The sequence below is a fragment of the Glycine max genome, chromosome 18, assembly GCF_000004515.6.
Source record: "Glycine max cultivar Williams 82 chromosome 18, Glycine_max_v4.0, whole genome shotgun sequence".
NCBI classification, from domain to species: domain Eukaryota; kingdom Viridiplantae; phylum Streptophyta; class Magnoliopsida; order Fabales; family Fabaceae; genus Glycine; species Glycine max.
Window position 1 is genome coordinate 6,582,179 of NC_038254.2, and position 21,851 is coordinate 6,604,029.

The window sequence follows — 21,851 nt, forward strand, 5'->3', positions numbered from 1 at the left end:
TCTCTTTTTTATTTTCTCTTCTTCTACTTCTCTCTACTGCATCACTTGTTGGTAGTGATTAATGATTATTTTAGTTTTAACAGTTTGGTGTCTTTTGTTTCTATGCTACTGGTTAGAAACACTTATGGGGATTTATTCATGGCTACAACAAGTTAGGTAATGATTAACAACAATCCATTCTCTGCATCACTAAAATAAAAATTATTTCAGAACTAGTACTCTGTAATCTGCAGTTCCATACACACAAATTGGTATAAGAAATTCAAATTATATCATCTTCAATTTGATATCATGATTAGACACGGCTGTAATTAAGAGTTTAATTTTTATTTTGTAGTAGATGGTAGGCCTAAACCCCACTAACCATAATACAGTGCCACTATAGTTTGTCTTCAACGTCATTTGATTAAATTAAAATAAAATAGTGTATACTATAGTCAAACCTAGGGTCCACCACATGCCCTTATACAAGAAACGGCACTGTGTTAGATGTCACCCCCCACCCCTCAAAAACAAAAAACAAAACTCTCTCAATTATTTTTCAGAGAAGGCCCTTCTAACCAGTATGTTATATTGTTACTCCTAATTTGGATCACATGAGGCTATAGGGATTCCACAAGGCTACAAAACACAAATCTTTGAGAAATGTTTTTGCAACTTGGCCTCGAAACAATCTTCAAGTGGAACTAGTGAAGACATAACTACATAGCTGCTGTTAAGACAGTTTTTAGCCCTTTGTGTCCAACTTGGAAGAACATGAAGGCTCGAGATGGATGTATTTGGTCTCGAGTTTCACAATTTATAGTTTATACATTAAAAAGTTTAACATCTCACGTGATATTATACATACAATTATTTTATTTTAATTAAATAGTACATATCTCAACTGTGTAAAAAAAACTATCATTTTTTTATAATCATTTTAATAATATAAAATATTTATCAATTTTATTTATCATTGGAAAAATGCACAGGTGTTATAGCTAATGGAGTAGCTCTCGAAGCATGTGTGCAGGCCCAAAATGAAGGATGGGATCTTGGTTGTGAAGTTAATGAAATTATCCTTGAAATCAGCAGATGGAGTCCAATTAGTTGTTGCTTGCGAAGTATGGAAGTAAATATCAAAAAAAAAAAATTGATTAACTATCATTCAATTACACCAGGATTTATTACCACAAAGTAAGGGTTAATGGTACTATTCATACCACCAAATGAAATTAATTCTTTCAGGCATTTGAAATGTCTTCTTAAAAATAAATGAAATAAATGGTTCATAAAAGAATGACCTATTCAATTATATAAGCACCATTCGATGTGAAACTCGTAATATTTATCGAAAATTTTAGTTGATTGACAGTATTAATTTCTTTTAATTGATTGTGCATAAAAAACTAATCTAAAGTTTGTGATGAAGGAACATTTTTTTTTCTTCCTCTGATTTAGAAACATACGTGTGACATACGACTAAACTGTTATTAAGGAAATGAAATGATTTTGTGAGATTTGTGGTTCTGAGTGTGTCCCGGCATTTAAGAGAATCCAAAGAAGGGACTCTCCTGCGTGTCTGTCATTGTCACATTAGAGAATCTCAAGAAATTGCTCATCATTTTTTTGCGCATACTTTTTAGACTTTTCCTGCTTCATCATGGCCCGTATTAATTTTTGAGACAAATAATGCTATACGGATACACTTGCACTGCACCTAATGTTTTATACTAATATACTTTTATTATTTAAATATATAAATATAGACTTTTGCATCAAACTAGTATTTTACTCCAGCAATATGCTTTATCCTGGATAAAAATGACTAATTCTGTCGCTGAGAATGTAAGGCGCTATTACTTTAGCCTTAAAAAATAATGATATTTTTTAAAAAAAGTTCTTATGTTATCACTTTAATTGTTAAACTTAATTACTTGTATAATAATTTTGTTACTTAAGTATAAGTATGGAAATGGGTCGAGTAAAAAACGAGATACATTAGGTTAAAATATAAAAGAGATGGATTTAAAATTTTAATATTTATTTTTATCTTTGATTTAGGATATACTCATGGATAATCTGTAATAAAAAATTTTATACTTTTAATTTATTTGTATATTTTTAAATAAATATTACTTAGTAATTACATTTTAATTCAAACAATATAAGAATTATATTATATTTTAAGTTAAATGTATAATTTTAAGTTTACTATTTAACTATTATAATTATAATTTAAAATATTCAACTATCAAACTAATTAATTTATATTTTTTTAAAATATTAAAAGATAAAGTTATAATAATAAAATCTTTCTATATATATATATATATATATATATATATATATATATATATATATATATATATATATATATATATATATATATATATAAAGTATGTAACAGTTACGGGAACAAGAATAGTTAGATACTCATTCTATCTTTATTTTTGTTTAAAAGTTTGAATAATACATCTATTCGTACTTGTATTTGATCAAAGTGAGTATTCATTATGAAAATAGATGGAGGTTTAGATAAATATTCGAGAATTCGAGGTTCCTTTCCATTTGTAAGACTACAAACAAATGAATAGTGCATCTTGGCAAATGAAAAAAAAAATGTGATGTATGAAACTTTTTTTACTCTAAATTTAAATGTTAGTAAGAGTTTTCTTTTTATTCCAGGGAGGAATTGTGAGCCCTGTAAGATAGAATGAAGAAGGAAATACAAAAAAAAAAAATTATGTATTATTAGTGTGAATATTTTTAAATTGCTGACTATTGACATAAAAAAATAGATTAAATAAAGTGAAAAATAGAAAAAAAATCTTAATACATGTTAAATATGTGGTATTTTATTAAAAGATAAAATAATAAATCATTAAGATACTTATTTTATTTAGTTAGTTTTATAAATATAATTTTTATGTATCATTAATCAAAAGTTATAAATTTTTTTCAAATTATAAAAATTTATAAATTAAAAAAATTAATATATAATTTTTTTAATTTTATTTTATAACATTTTTATTTTGAATAGTTACCTATTTCTATTTTAATTTTATCAATTTATAATTAAATTTCATAAATTAATATATAAATTATTTACATAAACTATTTTGTAAATTAGTTTTAATAAACAAATTATTTTTACTCTAATTATATAAATCAATATAATTACATCAATTAATATGTAAATTATAAAAATTATGTAAATTTATTTTAATATATAAATTATTTTTATTCCCATCATATAAATCAAGAAAATTACATGTAAATTATTTTATCTAATTTATAAAAATTATGTAAATTTATTTTTATATATAAAATACAAATTTTTATTTTAATTATAGAATGTATAAATTTTAATTTTTCATTTTTTAGATTACTGAAATATTATTTTAAATTTACGTAATTCATATAAAATGCATAAAATAATTTTTAAATAACCTATATATTAGTTTATGTATTTTTTAAAATTATAATAAATAAGAATAACTTTTTATATAATAATTTATTAATTTATATTAAATAAAATTTATAATAAAAATAAATACAAATAAAATTAAATATTAAATATATTATTTTAATTTATAAATTTTATAATTAAAAAAATGAATGACTATGAACTAATGATACATGTAAAATAAAGTTTATAAAATTAATTAAATAAAGCAGGAGACTTATTGATCTATTACTTTATTTTAAATTAAATATAATGTGTTCATCTCGTATTAAGTCCATCTTGAATAATTAACTGATATAATAATCAAAATTACTTATTCAAAAAAAATTAAATGTCTTGATTTAAAATTAAAAAATTAAAATTATAAGTTTAAAATTATAGTAACCAAAATTATAATTTAAGATATTATATATTATTAGTGATATAAGCTTACACAATCAAATAGTTGAATTTGGGTTGTCAATTTATCATCGAGCATATTGCAACCAGAAACAGATACTATTGAGCATATAATTCCTTTACCTTGAGTTTACCAAGGTTGCGAAGTCTCCTGTCTCAATTATTGTGTAATTTGTATTTGTTGGGTATTTTTATTTAATGTTAATTAGAGATGAAATGTAGCTTAGTAATCTATAACTCAATTGGTAAATCGTCTATTCTAACAAACTTGTTTGTTTTCATGCATCAGTCTATATATCTATTATACAACTTCAGGTCAATTGGTTTTACTATGAAATTTAACATCCACAATTAAACTTTTATATTTACAAATTTGTATAACTATAACTATTTCATTGACCTGTGACTCATGATATTTTGTATTTAGAAAGATGGAATTATGAGATTATAGTGTGAGGTACAGGTTGCTGAGACTGACATTTGAACACGTACCAGATATACATGTAGAGCTACCGGGGATATATCACATCAATTATGAAGGTTTAATTTATCACATAATTGATGATTTGATGTGTTCTGATATAACATGCAGCAACAGGGCTAAGTTTGGTGCCGATTTACTGGTGGAACAAAGTCTTTTGGCTGGTCCTAGGAAGGGTGCTACTATGCAGCTTATGCATTGTTTGGAGCTGCTGTTATTAAGACGGGTTATTTTTGGGATTAAGGATTTACTAGTATAAGGAAGGGATATACCAGTATAGTTAATGTTTCAATGATCATCATTGGCCTTTCTTTTCTTTTTAGTTCTGTGTATAAGGGTTGGATACCCTTTTAATGAAATTTATTGGCTTGGCTAAAAATGTCATGTGACTTATGAGTGTTTTAAATTTGTTTCAATTTATCAAATATGCAACAAAGTATATATTGAAAACCACCGCCATGAATAAATTGGAACCAAATTAATATTTCAGCTTAACTAATAGTTAGTGTAAGGAGATTTCTGAATATGCATTTGCTTTGATATATCTTGAATTCTTGTATACACAGGAATACTCGTTACAGAAAAGAGATGATTGCTTTATATAGACCTAGACTTAACTACTCTAACTATAATGATGAAGTTTGTTATTTGTTACAACAGTCTATAGGAGGTTATTTTTCTCTATCCTTTACATCCCCCGCAAACTAAGTGTGGGTAGTTGATGAACATTCAGTTTGGGTCGAAGGCTTAAAAAGGTATTGCTTGAAGGAGCCTTGGTGAGCAGATCAGCTACTTGAAATTGGGAGGGGATGTGCTTGACAATTATTTCACCATTGGTAGCCTTTTCACGAACAAACCAAAGATCTAATTCAAAGTGTTTGGATTTGGAGTACAGAACTAGATTAGCTATTATCATCAATGCACCTTGATTATCACACCACAACAAATAATGCTTTGTTTGAACAATATGCAATTCTGTAAGGAGAGACTAGAGCCATTTAATTTCAGCAACTAGAGCTGCTAAACTTCTGAATTCTGCCTCAGTGCTGGACCTAGAGACTGACTGTTGCTTCTTTGCAAGCCATGACACAAGATTGTTTCCTAAATAAACACAGAAGCCTGAGGTGGACCACATGTTAGATGAGTCACAAGCCCAATCTGAATCACTATAGCTAGTGATGAAGAGATGCTGGGAAGGATAAAAAGTTAAACCATGATCAACTGTGCCATTGAGATATCTGAGTACATGTTTTATGGCTTTCCAATGACTTTCAAGAAGGCTGTGCATAAACTGACAAAGCTTATTTACTGCATAAGATATATTTGGACGAGTGATGGTGGCATATTGCAGGGCTCCAACTACAGATCTGTAGAGAGTTGGGTCAGAAAAGGCATCTATACCATCCATATGCAATTTTGAACCAGGGGCCAGAGGAGTCTTTATGGGTTTGGCATTATGCATATTGACTTTGGCTAAAAGACCAGTGATATATTTGGATTGAGATAGGAGAAGAGCCCCAATAATGGTGTAGTTGGCTTTGATGCCTAGAAAGAAATGTAAGGTGCCTAGGTCTTTGAGAGGATACAAAGAGTGAAGTTTAGAAATCACAGATTGGACTGCAGAGGTGGAGCTGTCTGTTATAATGATATCATCAACATAAACCAGAATGTAGGTGATAAATTTTGGTGTAGCATGCACAAACAGAGATGTATCACACCTAGTTGGCTTAAACCCAAAAGAAATCAGACTAGATGCAAGCTTGGAAAACCAGGCTCTTGGTGCCTACTTGAGCCCATAGATAGACTTCTTCAGTTTACAAACAAGATGGGAATTGGCAGAAGTGAAATCTTCTAGTTGCTGCATATAGACTTCCTCTTGAACAGTCCCATTTAGAAAAGCATTATTGATGTCCACTTGTCGGATAGACCATTTTCTGGTGGCTGCAATGCTCAAGACTGTGCGAATAGTGGTTGGTTTAATAACAGGACTGAATGCCTCATTGTAATCAAGGCCTAGTCTTTGAGAGAACCCTTGAGCCACCAGTTGAGCTTTGTGTCTAGCTACTGAGCCATCAACATTGTATTTCAAGCAATAGATCCATTTGGAGCCAATAGCTTTGCGTCCCTTTGTTTATGATGCTCGAATCTTTCTTCTTGATGCATGAGGGAGGCTTCAATTTGAGGAACAGTGAAGGATTCAGATCGCGTGAGACACGAGGTGATGAGCCCATCATATTCTTCAGGGAAACCATCAAAAATCTCATCAATGTGTTCTTCATCTGTTAAGGGAGAGTCGATTGCGCCAAGGGCTTCTACGATCTGCTTAATCTGGACCAAATACTCGCTGATTGACCCTTGCTTCTTGGTGTTGCGAAGTTGAATGCGAAGCTGCTTGATTCGCGCTTTCGTTTGGGAAGAGAAATAGGTTTTGAGGATGGCCCAGATTTCGTGCGACCAGACGCAACCAACGATGCTAACGCGAAATTGGTTGTCCATCAATTCAAGAAGCCAAGATTTGAGAAGATTATCCTGCTGCTCGAAGTTTTCATAGGCAGGGTTGACAAAATCGGTTGCTTCATCTTCTTTGGTGAGAAACCGCGAGGGAATCGCGTGATCCCCAACAATGTGTTGTTTCAAGCGGTGACCTTTGATGGTGGATTCGGCAAGCTGCATCCAGTTGGGAAAGTTTTCGTCGGTGAGCTTGCAAGAGATAGTAGAAGAGAAGGTTTGGGGAGCGAAAACCATGGAGGCGGAAGCCATGGATATGGATCGAGTGGCTTAATCTGATACCATGTAAGGAGATTTCTGAATATACATTTGCTTTGATATATCTTGAATTCTTGTATACACAAGAATACCTGTTACAGATAAGAGAGGATTGCTTTATATAGACCTAGACCTAACTACTCTAACTATAAGGATGGAGTTTGTTATTTGTTACAATAGTCTATAGGAGATTATTTTCCTCTATCCTTTACAGTTAGAATTGAGTCCTCACCTTCAAATTGGAATCAAATTATTTCGCTTTATCTAATAGTATCAAATTCGGATCTAAATACGTAATTATGTTAAATAACACATGTATCATTGCTCATAATGATATATCATGTTAGAGCAAAATTGTTTCAAGTAAATTATAATGCATCCTTACGAACAATATTGGATTCAAAGACTAATTAAGTCTTTATGATTAATTTTTTCAACAACAATTACAATTAGATAGAAAGACCCAATTAAAAATAAATGTAAGTTCAAGGATCTAACTAAAAATTAATAATTTAAAAGAAATTTAATTAAAAATTATCAAATAATTAAGAGACTTATGAAATAATTTAACCTAAATTATTTGATGTTATAATAGACTAATTGTCACATTAGTATATGATATCCTTAAATGAAGTTGGATCATCCCTTAAGTTAGATTTAATTCAAATATATTATACGTAAATTTCTTTTTATCTTTATCATTCACCTATATATTATCATATATGATAAAATTATTAATTTTTAATTATTATATATCATTTTAGGATTAATTAAATTTTTAGTCTCTAAACATTTTCAAAATTTGATTTTTAATTTTTAAACTTTTGTTTGACCGGTTAAGGTCTTAACTTTTCTTTATTAAGATTTTTAGTTTCTCAACTTTTATTTAATTGGTCAATGTTTTTTAATTTTTTTTATTGAAGTTTTTAGTCCTTAAATTTTTTAAAAATTAATTCAATTTTTAGTCTTGAAATTTTATTAAATAAATAATAATAGATTTAAAATTTTGTTTAGAAACTACTAAAAACAGAAATTTTTAAAAGTTATATCCATTGACCTGTCAAATAAAATTTTAGAAATTATAAATTGAATTAAAAAAAAATAGGAACTAAAAATTTAGTTAACCCTATCATTTTATCAGTTAGAATTATTGTTAAACAAAAGGAATCTCTTTTGGTGAATGGTGATCTTATCATAAGAAAAACAAAATCTTATGCATTTATCACATTTGTTCGTGTTGCCGAGGTTAACTAGGAAAATATGCGCTTTTGGCTTACCCCAAAAGACATTCCAAAATTGAATGTTTCATTTGAATCTAAAAATTTGATTAGGGGAAAGAGAACAAAATGAAAAGTGGTTGGAGAATAAATTCTTGTTTAAAAGTTTGGAATATTTCATTTTTCATTTCCTTTAAATTTAAAGAATACTAATTAGACTAAAAACAAAGTTTGAATCTCACTTTCAATGATCTCCATGATTCACCTCAGACTTGTTAAGGTTCAATGTCATCTTCCAAAATTCAAATAGAATCTTTCAGTGTATAAAGCAGATCGAATGTTAAAAATTGTGGGGATAAAGGAATTTGCAGCATAGTATTTTATCAATTAAAAACCAAGATGCGATGATAATAGTAAATTAGTTGAGTTGAGCTACATTCAACAAATGAATTTTTCTTTTTTCTTTTTTTTGGGGGGGGGGGGGGGGGGGAAATACCCCCCAATATATATTTTTGTAAACTAAAAAATATGGTGGGGTATTTTGTGGAAAAATATTTAAAAATTTTAAATTATTTTAATAGTTAATTACTTGATTAAATGATTAAAAACTATACCAATTGTATGTTAAAGTAAATCCATATTTATTTATCTGGAAGAATTAGAAATAAAAAAATATTAAGCATCTTGCTATGGTAAAAGGAAACAAAGAAACCTTTAGCATTGTTCTATGTTTATTAAATAACATTCTTTATTATAACCTTAAGAATGAGCCACAACAAAAATATTTCCTTTATCTATGTATTCCAAAAGAGAATCCCTAAAATGAATGCAACAGTAGTTGAGTTTTAAAAATTCTAGTAAAAGGCAGAAAAAAAAAGGGGTTGTACGTGGAGAATTCAATCACTTCTTTTAAAGTTCTCAAGCAAATGAGAGAATAAGTTTACTGTAATTTCTGTTCTCAACTTTTACATGTGTCGCTCGTATATATGATGACACTATTTTGTTACGAAAGACCTTAGCTTGTTTAATTCACAGTTCTGTTTAGTATAAATTGCATTGGACGGTTGAGATTAACTTAAATTCAAAGATAAAATATTATTAGAATTAAGTATAAGATGAGATCTCATATCAAATAAAAACAAAAAGATTAAACATTATATAAATAGAAATAAAACTTAAAAGATGAATCTTAAGATTTTTTTATTAAAGTATAATATTAATTTCATTTGTGTGGTGTAGACTTGTGAACCAGTGTAAAATTTTTCCTATCTTTATTTCTCGATTTTAGAATGATATCTATAATTTGAATTTAAGCAAATCCTAAAAATATTTATAATTTGATAATTGAATAAGGTCAACCGTATAATAAATTCAACATATATAGTTTACATAATTGAATATAATATGACCAATCATTTGCCTATTTGAGGGGGAAATGTGTAAAATAGTATATGAATATGATCACTTAGTGCAATCAAATGTGATGATATATGAAACTACAAGTGTGAAGGCCACAGCCAAATAAAAGCTTTTTGTGATAAAGTGAGTATAGCAGCAGTTCTAAAGGTGACCCATGTGTCTCATAGAGGGTGCAGGTATCACAGAACTGATATGATGATGAGAGGTCGATGACATAAAGGAAAGGATAAATATCAGTGGCTAAAGCATCAAGCTAACTATACCTTTGAATATTGCAATCTTTTGCACATCAAATTTGGAATATATATATATATACACACAATTGCTGGGGGAATATGTGAAGGAAGTTTTGCACTCGATTAGAAGCCCTTGTTCGATATTGGTGTTGTGCCCTTTTCTTTTCGTGGCCACCCTTTCTTTTCTTCACATAGCTGGTCCCGTTTTTGTTGGGCATGCATGCATATGATCATACTCACATGTGTTCTATTGTTCGTCCACATGTGTACATCCCCATGCAAACTAACTATATATTTTTTTATTGCAGAAAGTTTTGGTGATTAGTGGGGTTCTCTGGACTATCAAGACAAATCTCAAAATTTAAAAAATATTTTAAAAAAATAATTACATATTATTTATGAATAAGATTCTTATATTGATAGGAAAAATCAAACCTATATTCTTTTAGGATATAAGTTCATTCTTGATCAACTGAATTAACCTTTTGTCGGCTCAAATTAACTATATCTGAGACACATGCATACCTACAAAAAACAACACAAACTCAGCATCCATTTGATTTGCTTTATGATTTCTCTGAATTTTCAGTTATATATTCTTGTCATAATGGAGTTAATTTGCTGCATGTATAAGATTGAGGTTTATTTTTTGGTGAAGAAAAGTTTATGTGGGGCAAAATTAAAGCTTGATGAATGTTTTGTTTTGGGGGTGGGGAAGTGAAGTTTTTTGGATATAACTATCTTCATTTTTTGTTTATTGTTTTGTTAGCATTACCTTAACGAGAAAAGTGTTAATAAAGATTGATAAGAATCACACTTATATCCAATAAAATATAAATTTGAATTTTTCTATTAATACATGGATGTTGTTGATAATCTATAAATATTTTTGTAATTATTAAATAAATCTTGAGGTCATACCTTATTCCTTATAAGCCCCTAAAATCAACTCACCTAAAGTTTTCTCTTAAAGAAACTGACTTAGAAAAGTTGTGAAAGTGACCGGACAATTTTGCAGTGAAGTGCAAGGAAACCGCCACTGTTAACAACAATACCATAATATTTTAATTAACCTTAGCCATGTGTCCGTCCAATAAATAATTTAATTATAAATAAAAAATAATATTTCAAAAGAAAATTAGGAGAGGGTGGCCCCTGATGTAACACTAACTTAGGCCCTAAGTTTAAGAGATGTTGCGTTAGTTTAAGATCACTTTTAAGTCTAGCGATCTTATGGTATTTATAAATAACAAAATCAATAAAATACTGCTAACTAGGAACATTTAGGTAAGTTTATTGACTTTTTTATTTTTAAAAATATTTTAAAATAAAATTTAAAAGAAGATTTTTAAAATTAAAGTTAAAGTTATTTGTTAATTTCACAATTTGTTAAAATTAAAAGTTACTTTAAAACAATGTCCTGAATCTTAGATTTAAACTAGACAGGAGAAGAAGAAACTTAAAATTAATTTATCGAAATACTTTTCTATGTTTTTTTAATTAAAAAAACTCCTTCTAATATTCCAAAAAAATATTAAATACATTAAGGTAAAAACTGTCTTAATTAAATTTAAATTAATTTATCATAATGAATTTTCTATTTTTTTTAATAAAGAGCACACTACAATGGGCGAGTTTACATGCATATTGCATATATAGTTCTTATAACGAAGCCAACTGAGTTTAACTGACTTGTAAGTAAATGTAACTAATTTGTAACTGATATAATTGAAAATATATAACAAAACACATTTTGAAATGTGTTTATTTAATAAAAGTGAAAAAAGTATGATATCTGAATCCTTATGGTTGTGTTTGTTTTTAAAGATGGAAATAATATTAGAATAAATTTTATATTTTCTTTGTAAGACTTATACTTTTACCTTTTATTTTAATTCAAAAATATTTTTTTTTATTTCGACCATTTTTATTTCCATCATTTAAACCGAACACATTCATAAAGTAAGGTGTCAATACCTACTATGAAAACTAATAAGTAGTCAATCCAAAGAATTAGGGCTTTTTCATAATAAAATTTAAGAGAATGGGTGATATCCAATTTAAGATAACAAAAGCTTCAACACTAAAAAAAAACATTTACAAAAATACTTGTATTTATCAAACCTCAAAGAGACGATCGACCTATTAATGTAAAAATACTCAGCTATCCAATTTAACCTAGTTAATAATTGTGAATCTTATTTTGTTAAAAAAGAATCTACAAAACAAGGTTCTATTTTGGGTAGTTTTTAGCTGAGTTTTGAAAAAATTAAAAAAACAACAAATAATTTTTAGTTTTAGTTTTTAGTCTAATTTTTAATTTGAAAATAAGCTCATTTTAAAAGTTTCTTATACTCCTCTTTATATTTGTGTGAATAATAACTTTTAATTTTCATTTTCGTTCGATATTTATATACTCAGATTCACATCCACCGCCTACATTTTGCCTACATTTTACTTATGAATAAAGTCAATAAATTAATAAAAAAATATTATTTAAAAAATTAGCATAAGTAAATTAAAAATTTACCCATAAATCATCTAAATATAACATTACTAAAAATAATCAAACGGTAACCTTGAGTCAATTAAACATAACTCATTAACTAAACAACATTATAAACATAATCTTTTATTAACAAATAAAATACGAAGTCTTTAAATTTGAAGCAGTAAAAAAATTATTAAACATTGTTTTATCAAAGTATTATATAAATTTAAAATGGTCAGAAATTTTTAAGTAATCATTTGGCTTCTGTCAATGTTATTAATTCAAATTTAAATTATTAATTTAACCAATAGATAAATAGCTGAATCAGAAATTATAAGATTATAAAGTTCACTTGGTAGTTAAAAGAAGAAAAGAAGAAAAAAGAAAGGAAGAGAGATCCTAAATTTGAAATCCTCACACTAACAAAATTTAATAATATTAGTCGATAAAAAATAATTAATTAAACTATATATATATATATATATATATATATATATATATATATATATATTTACATAGTAAAAAATATTAAAAAAACCATAATTTCTTTTATTTTAAAACAGAACCATTCACTTATTACATTACAAAGTTCTAAATTATAATAGTCCTCAATGTGCACCGTGATCAACCCTGTGTTAACCAAGTTGGATTAAATACTTCAGAGCTTCTCCAAAATAATGCCGCCACCCGTTGCACCTTGTATATTGAAAATAAAAATTTACCAAACTGTGCTATTTTGGCAAACTTTTATACTAAAAATGAAAACTTACCAAACTTGTATACTGATATTTTATGAATTAAAAGCTGAATTCTAGTTAAAACTGTTGATATGATAGACTTTTAAAAACTGTCCATTATCGTCCAATTAGACCCTTGCTCACGACCTGTATGACATATACCAAGTCAATTATTCAATCCCCCTCACATTCCTGAATTTTAATGGTAGAACGCCCCACTAGTGCCTCACACGCCTCACCATTCAATTAATAATTAATAAAATATTTTTTATGATCTTTATTATAAACTACTTTGACATCAATCGCAATTGACCAATAAAATTAATTAATTCAATTGATTTTTAAAAAAATATTACTAATGTATCAATTATATCCTTATTAATAATTATTAACTCATTATGGGAATGTAAAAACATTAAAGTTCAATAATATTATATATTAAAGAAATGTTTACTGGTGTTTTTAGGACACTAATTAAGAAATTAAAAAAATACTTTTGTTGAGATGCATAAAATTATGTTATCTATAATTTTTTTTTATGTTAATTTATAATCTCTACAATAAATACTTTATCATTTTATTCATTAACCAAGACTTAAAGACACTGATTAGCAAGAATCATATTATTATACCACTATCAATAAAAAAACACAAATACTTAGAATATTTAATAAAGGCAACTAATGAAAAAAGTTAAAATATTTCATAAGAATTCTAAAATATCTTATAAAAATGACCATCAATTTCTTCTAAATTATGCCTTATAATAAGGATAAGAGAATATATAATTATTTATAGTATACGAGAATATATAATTATTTATAATACAATGCTAGAGGTATTCTTTCTCACATTCTCTCTCAAATATTCTCTATAATTAGTTAAAATTTATTTAAAATTATCAATTTTAATAAGTTTCATTTCTCATTTAATATAAATAAATAAAAAATTATTAAATGAGGAATAAAACTTATCAAAAGTGATAATTTTTTAAAAATTATAATCAGTCCTGAAGAGAATCTTTAAAAAAATATTACTAGTATTTCTCTTATATATATATATATATATATATATATATATATATATATATATAAATAATATTTACGGGTCAGAGGAACAAAATGTATTTGCTACATTTATCCCATTAAAATTTTAAAGGTAAATATTTGTCTCTAATCTATTTCATTTCTATAAGTAAATATTTTTTCGTCTATTTGTGGATATTTTTATGATATTATTGGAATAGTAAACTTTATCATTTCTAGTTTATTGTCACGAAATTTCCATATACTCCACTATATAGTTTATGATCATCATAAATAGTAGCGCCGTGTGAATTAATAATGTGTAAATGAACATAGACAAACAGACACCTTGGAATGAGGGAAAGATGAAAAACAGAAGTGAAGGCTTTGTGTTTATACTTGTACATGTGCGTGAGAAACTGAGAATAAAAAAATGGCTACTTGCACTTTGATTGACGTTGAAAGTGGAGTGAGTGAAGATTTTCTACAATGATGCAAATGCAATTATCTTATGAGACACGAGGTTTGATCTTATTATATTCATTATGCCAAACTTTTTTAGAATCGGAGGTTGCTTAATATTTAACCTTTTACAAAGAAAAATCATTAACTAGTTTGTTTAATCATCTTTTGAGCCCAACAAACAACTTACCAAAACAGTCACATCTAACATTGCTTAATTACCAAATTTACTTTATGTTTCGTTTATGTAACAATCATCACTGGATTTGTCATGTCAACAACGATGCCCATTTGAAAAATGCAACCAACAAGGTTCTAATTCATACTAAAAATAATGATGGTAGTTATTCCTCCCTAACAAATGACGATTCAATTTTGTTACACAAGGATATATGAATTGAGTTCAAAAGTGATATTGGTACACAAGGATATAGTATTTTGTTAAAAAAATTCAATAAACTCTCAAATTAATAGTTACCTTTACTTTTTTTTTACTCCTTCCAAATTTAACTATTTAACCCTTTTAAAAATGTTTAGAAATTATTATTTTAGCTTATTAGAAAAACACTAAAATGGCTCATTATACTGTTAATAAAAAGGAGAAAAAAAATCATTATAACTTCTTGGCCTTAAATATGTTTTTTTCTTCTTTAAATTTGAGGGCTTATCATTTTGAGTTCTTCCAACTAAAACTTGTATTTGTTTTAGTCCTCTATTTTTTTTAAATTATTTTTAATAAATTACGTATATCTATAAATATTGTAAAAGTTTGAACCATTTCTAGCTACTTATAAATTCATGGTTTGCCCCCTCATAGTTTGTAGTTAGTTATAAATTCAAGACTTAAATATATATTTAGTATTTTAAGTTTGAATAATTATTTTTTAATTCTTCAAAATAAAATATTTTTTTATTCATTCCTCAATTTTTCGAAAAAACTGTTTTTAGTCCCTTTGCTAATAATGTCATCATTTGTAATGATTTATCATCGTTAGAAATGTTTTTCTAATTTAATTTCTTTAAAAATAATTTGTCACTGTTTAAAACTGTCAAAATATGTTAAAAATGTCACTAAACAATACAAGTCAAATATTTTAGCAATTTAAAATTATCAAAAAAAATTTTATAAAATTTAATAGCTAAAAAATCATCATAAATTATGAAACTATGAATATAATGAACAAAGAGGAATTAAAATTAGCTTTTTGAAAATTTGAAGGAGTAATAAAAATATTTTTTTTCAAGACTACAAAAATATTACCTAAATTTAAAAGATTAAAAAAATACTTAACCCTAAAATAAAAAGGAAATAACATAATCACATGTGATTTCAAGCATTGTTTAATTTATCCTCATGTGACTTTGCATCTTTGTCCATTAGCCCATCTAATCTGTTTAATTTGTGATAGGAGAATGGAAGTGATTACCCACATGAGTATTTCAGCTGCCTCTCTAAAATCCAAAATCCATATTCCATAGGTAAATGATGAACACAATTTCATGTTTTTTGAGCTAGATAATTCGATAGAAAATTATCTAATATCCATATATATAATGTGTTCAAATATATCTTTTCTATACATAAAATGTTTTTTTATACTTTAGAAAAAATATTTTTTCCTCTATAAATAATGTAAATTTGGCTAGTAAAAGGCAATCATGTTAAAAATGCATGCTGAATAAAAAATTATTACTTTGGTAAGCAAATCAAAGTTATTTATGAAGATTTAGCCGTCGAAGGCATAGAAAACGGAATCAAAGGAGAATCCTATGTGGATGTTCTTCTAGTTGATTTGATCATGTGAAACGATGTACAACCGACTCGTGTTTGTAATTAGTGAGACAAAAAAAAATATTATTTTTGTTATTAGCATTTTCCCTTTCTTCGTGCACACTCACACAAAGGGTTAGAGGAAAGGTTTTCGTATGTTGAATCATAATCAAAGGTCAATTCTCACTAAATCCAGAATTGGTCACGGAGACTGCTTTTATGTTTTCTCCCTTTCTTTTCTTTATTTTCCACTAGTTAAGGTCTATGGTTTGTGGGTGCTTTGGCGACATTATAGGTCATTATTAAGAACAATATTGAGACTAACATTTCCAAAAAAATATATATATATATTGCTCTTTTCACACACCATTTTTCTCCTTCGATTCAAGCGTATTCAAAACATTAACACTTCGTATAGCATGTAGGTATGTTTAGATGATTTTTGAAATCGAACATGATCGGTTGTGCAATTTATCCGTGAGACGTGACCTAGTTAACGATTTTAGATTTTGCCCTTTAATAAATTAATTAACGTATAGTTTAAATAACATTTTGTCCCTGTAAAATAGGATTGTCTTTTTAATCCTTTAACTTTTTTTTGTTTAAGTCTATTAGAGTATTGTATAATGTATACTCCAAGAAGAAACTTTTGTCTGGTGATAGATAGTATTTCTTTATCAATCGGAGTTTTAATATAATAAAAGGGATTAGTATTCGAAACATGATGAATTAGGGGATGTTTGGTTTGGTTATTTTCTGTTTTCATTTTTATTGAAAACAGAAAACGGTGATGAAAATATGTTTAGTTGGATTTCTAAAAATATTTTCAGTGAGAATGAAAACAGGAAACAACCAAAAATGAAAATAATACATTTTCGTTTTCAGTGTTTTCAGTTAAGAACAAAAATCTCATTTCGGATAAAATAAAATTGCGGTGGCAATGAATGTAATTTTAAGCAAATCTAAAAATACAAAAAGACAAGAAGTCAATATATCATAAATTTTTCAATATTTTTATTTGAAAACAGAAAATAAGAAGTCAAACCAAACATATTTTCAGAATTCTAATCTTTTGAAAATAAAAATAGTTTTCAAAAAATGAAAAAGAAAATGAAAATATAAACCAAACACACCCTTAAATTTTCTTTAAATTCTCATTAGAAAATATGTTTACATTTAGTATTTGATCATATTTTTGAATAAAATTATCTCTTGATGAAGAGACATGTGAAAAAAAAATATTATATACTCTAGATTCTTTTAATAAACTTTTTCATAAGTATGTATAAGAGGGGGAAAATATGAATATAAAATGCATTAAATTTTTTTTACAAGTTAAAATTAACTTATCATCGTAGTTTTGAAAAAACTAAATAAAAAAAACTCAATTCAATTTATCTACTTACTTTTGTTTCTTATAAATACTTACCAATAAATTTATATTTAAATAATCTTTTGTTCCCTATAAAATATGTTGTTATTTTTAGTCTTTAAAAAATTGATTTTGTTTTATTTTAGTCTTACTTTAAAAAAATTATATTTTAAATATCTCATCAACTAATTCAACATCATAACTATTTTGAATATATGAAAATTTAAAAACATAATTTATTAAAAAAACTATCAAACTCTTTGATGATGATAAGTCAATGAACTATTATTGTCATTACTATATTATAAGATATTGTTCAATAATAGAAACTAAAACAAAAAAGATATTTTAAAGAACTAAATTAAAACAAAAATCCTTACTCGATTAAAAAACTCTATTTTATAGGGATAGAAAAGGTTTAAATTTAAACTTATCCATAAATATTTATAAAAATAAGTAGATGAAATGAATTGAGTTTCTCTTTTATAAGTTAAAATTAACTTAGCTTCTTCAAAAATCACGGTGCATAAGTTAACTTATGCAAAAAGTTTAATACACTATTTATGAAATTTTTAATTTAAAAAGACCTTTAATCATGCTCTATTTATGTTTTAGTGTTGGAGGTACAAAAGTTATCAAAATTGACCACCTAACTTAATCCAACTTCAACTTGCCAAAAAATGAGTTTAGCCCAACTCAATCTGACTTTGGTGTGTTGTCAATTACTTTGGGTTGAACTCCCAAATAAATAAAATGTAGAAAAAAATATTATTATATACATCAATCATAAAGTTAACGCAAGTTAATAATATATATTTTAAGATGATTTTTTAATTATATTGTTAGGGGAAATTATATATATATATATATATATATATATATATATATATATATATATATATATATATATATATATATATATATATATATATATATATATACACTTTAACAGTTAAGTTGCATAAGCACAGATCAAAAATGGATTTTTTTACAAAAGTCATGACATTTTGAAATATATAGGCAGGATCATACGTACCTTTTATGCATGGTTCAGCAATTAGACTTTACACTCTCTGTGGCGAGAACAACAGACACTATACTCAATCTTGTATATAGCCAAAAGGTCTACAATTCAAAGACATATCTTTTAATCTGATTGACGAATAGTATAGTATATATCGGATACAATGCAAAGGTATATTCTGCTAATTGAGAAGGGTATTATAGAAGGAAGTATTTAATTAGTGTCTTCCGCTGATAAAGTTTAATTAATTTGTATGCATGATGTGTAAAGATCTATAGAATCGAATCTTCGTTTTTATTAAAGAGCCCTAAGAGACTAGGAAAGGAGAGATGGTGCATGGTTTAAGAAAGGAGAGCTTGCCTTCGGTGTAAATGAAAAAAAAAAAAAAAAAAAGCAAAAGCATTGTAGACTCTTGAGCCCAATCATCTATATTTGGAGAAATCATGAAGTGAAATTAATTAATATTAATATCATAATTACATTACTTTTAATTATCATTTCCATGGTGTTCACATAAATTATTCTGATTCACGATATATCTCCAATATTTTCATCAGACAATGCGAATTGTATTTATTAAAATGTTTAGTTTTGCCGTTTTTATTTGTTCCTAAATTATTACTAAAAAATTGTTGTTTGTTAGAAAAATATATATTACACACATTAGAACTAATTGAAATATAATTCTACATTGTTATGGTCCTTAATTAAACAAGGAACTAAAAAATGCTAATTGTAAATCAAAGATTGATATATATAATAATCAACATAATGTGATGATACCGGTGCATCTCACTGCACGTGGGATGGAGACATGGATTTGTATGTATATTCTTAGGGTTTCCTTCACCTAATGCCTGTAAAGATAGGATCTAGATATGCCTCTGCATTAAAATTAAAAAAAAATGAAAATAAAAGGGAGGGGGGAAAAAAAGGAAGAAGACAAGAAGAATCCATCGTGTACATACATCGTTTATTTTAGACCAAGCTAAAGGATCACTCGAAAGATTGTGCCAACTTTTATCTAAACTTTTCTTCACGTATAATGCTATATAAAGGCAAAGTTGTGTGCATAGGAAAACCACTGATCTATCCAGAAAAGTACTGATAACAATGGGACTTTAGACTGGAGCAGCATTTAATTTTGAGCTTAAACTTTAGTGTTGACTCTAACAGCTACCCTCAATTCGCAGAAGATCGAATCTCTCTATTGCATGCATAAACCCCACCCCCATAGCATAATGCCTCCTCTTTAGTTAAGGCAAATGCTTTAAAGTGTTCATATATATCACATAATCTCAATCCCAATTGCATTTCAATTATTGTAGTTTTAATATTTCTATTAAATGAATTAATCATTGTTTTTATGCTTGCTTAACCCAAGTTCACATGATAAAAAAATAATACTACTAGTTTGTGTATATCAAACATAGAAGTTTCTAATCTAACCCTTATATATTAACCCCGTTTTGAAAAACTTCAGCCATAACTTAATGTGTCTCGATCTGTATATATTATGATAGAATTGATTCATGAAAAAACTTTAGAAGCCTTCTTGAAGTTGGATAAATTAGTTACTAACTTAGTACCGATCGAGTAATAACTTCTTTTGATGTAGGAAGCATCGTTCCAATCATCAGGACTGATTATATGTAAATGCCAACAATTATCTTTTCTTCTTTTATGATTGCCAAATAAAAAGAAGGTGCACGAACTCACATGTATCAAAAGAGAGATAGATCAGTATTTTGTAGAAATGAGTGCCATATATTTTTTTGTTTTCAATATTAAACCATGTTTAAGCCAGGTGTATATGTATTTCTAAAGCAAAGCAAGTTGGTCAGTTAGATTCTCGTTCCCTACTTATTTAGAAAAGAAGGCTTTAACACTTTAGACAACGAACAGCATCATACTGAAGCAATGGATGAAGATTCGCTCACACAGATATATATTAATCTTTTCTAATTATTTATACATTGTTTCAAATTTATAGAGCATGTACTTCACAATTGCAATTTGTTTTGCTTCAAGTTAAAGAGTATAAAGATGAAAATCAAAAGCAAAAATTATTCAACCAAGAAATATACCAGTTGAATTGCTGTATACGATGATATAGAATTATATACTTACACAAAAAATTAATACACATTGAAACTTTTTATATATAGGACGTGTAAATCTCAATAGATAATTTATTACCTTTAATTTAATTTGTTTAATTAGATCAACAATCTTCCACCCTCTCTGGTAAGTGCTTCTTCATCCTTCTTGACCACAAACAAAATTTCAACCATTGGTTCCAACTTACGAATCACTTTGCAATTCACATTTTATTTAAAATTCTATTCAAATGTAAACTAATACACACATCAACAGTCAAATTCTCAAAGAACCCTTTTTTCCTTAAACTTAGTTTTTGTTTGTTCAATAAAGATAGTCGTATTAGACCGACCCCTTTTCTTTCATTTGGTCAAACTCTATTGACTCCTTTATGTATAGTTCCCTTCTTTATTATGGGCCATTGATGCAAAATTCTGTTGTTACTGGATCTGGTAGTCTATCTATTATTGGCCCAACTCACAACTCACAGAAGCAAATCTTCAATTTAGGTAATATTTGAATTGATAGATTGGAAGGATTAATTTAATAATAGAGTGCACTGAGAAGAGGGATTCAAACTATTATCTGAGTTTCCATAGAAGTAGAGTGAAGAAGAAAAAAATGAAGAATAAATTGTTAGAATTTCTCATACGGAACAATGTAAAGTGCTAAACCTATTAGCCATCATTTTCATTTTTCATAGTGTATTAAGAGCGTTAATGGAATTAGAAGCAACATTGGTAAAAAAAATTAATAGGTTGTTTCTTCTTACATTCCTAAAACCTCACCCTACACCCCCTCTTCATTATTAAAATGATTAAATCTCCTTTCTTTATTTGTAGAAATCGAAAACAGAAATTTATAACAATTTATGCACTTTATTCAACTGAAATGAAGGTT

General features: G+C 27.1%; 2 protein-coding genes across 2 annotated transcripts; both read right to left on the reverse strand.

Moving 5' to 3' along the window:
- Positions 1–5,319: 5,319 nt before the first annotated feature.
- Positions 5,320–6,195, reverse strand: LOC102660574 (uncharacterized mitochondrial protein AtMg00810-like). Its single transcript, XM_006603078.1, has 2 exons — positions 6,119–6,195; positions 5,320–6,049 (listed from the first exon to the last, which is right to left on the reverse strand). The coding sequence occupies exons 1-2, from the start codon at positions 6,193–6,195 to the stop codon at positions 5,320–5,322; spliced, it is 807 nt and encodes a 268-aa protein (XP_006603141.1).
- Positions 6,196–6,416: 221 nt separating this feature from the next.
- LOC106796850 (uncharacterized) lies at positions 6,417–7,091 on the reverse strand. The gene has a single exon (XM_014770479.1). It carries the CDS (start codon positions 7,089–7,091, stop codon positions 6,417–6,419), a length of 675 nt encoding a protein of 224 aa, XP_014625965.1.
- Positions 7,092–21,851: the final 14,760 nt, after the last annotated feature.

What these genes read in the sequence shown, in the direction of transcription:
- LOC102660574 (XM_006603078.1), bottom strand. Translation starts at nt 6,195, where the DNA reads ATGCAGCAACTAGAAGATTTCACTTCTGCCAATTCCCATCTTGTTTGT. An exon ending in AAGTCTATCTATGGGCTCAA is followed by an intron (nt 6,050 to 6,118) that starts GTAGGCACCAAG and finishes TAAGCCAACTAG; the next exon opens with GTGTGATACATCTCTGTTTG.
- LOC106796850 (XM_014770479.1), bottom strand. Translation starts at nt 7,091, where the DNA reads ATGGCTTCCGCCTCCATGGTTTTCGCTCCCCAAACCTTCTCTTCTACT.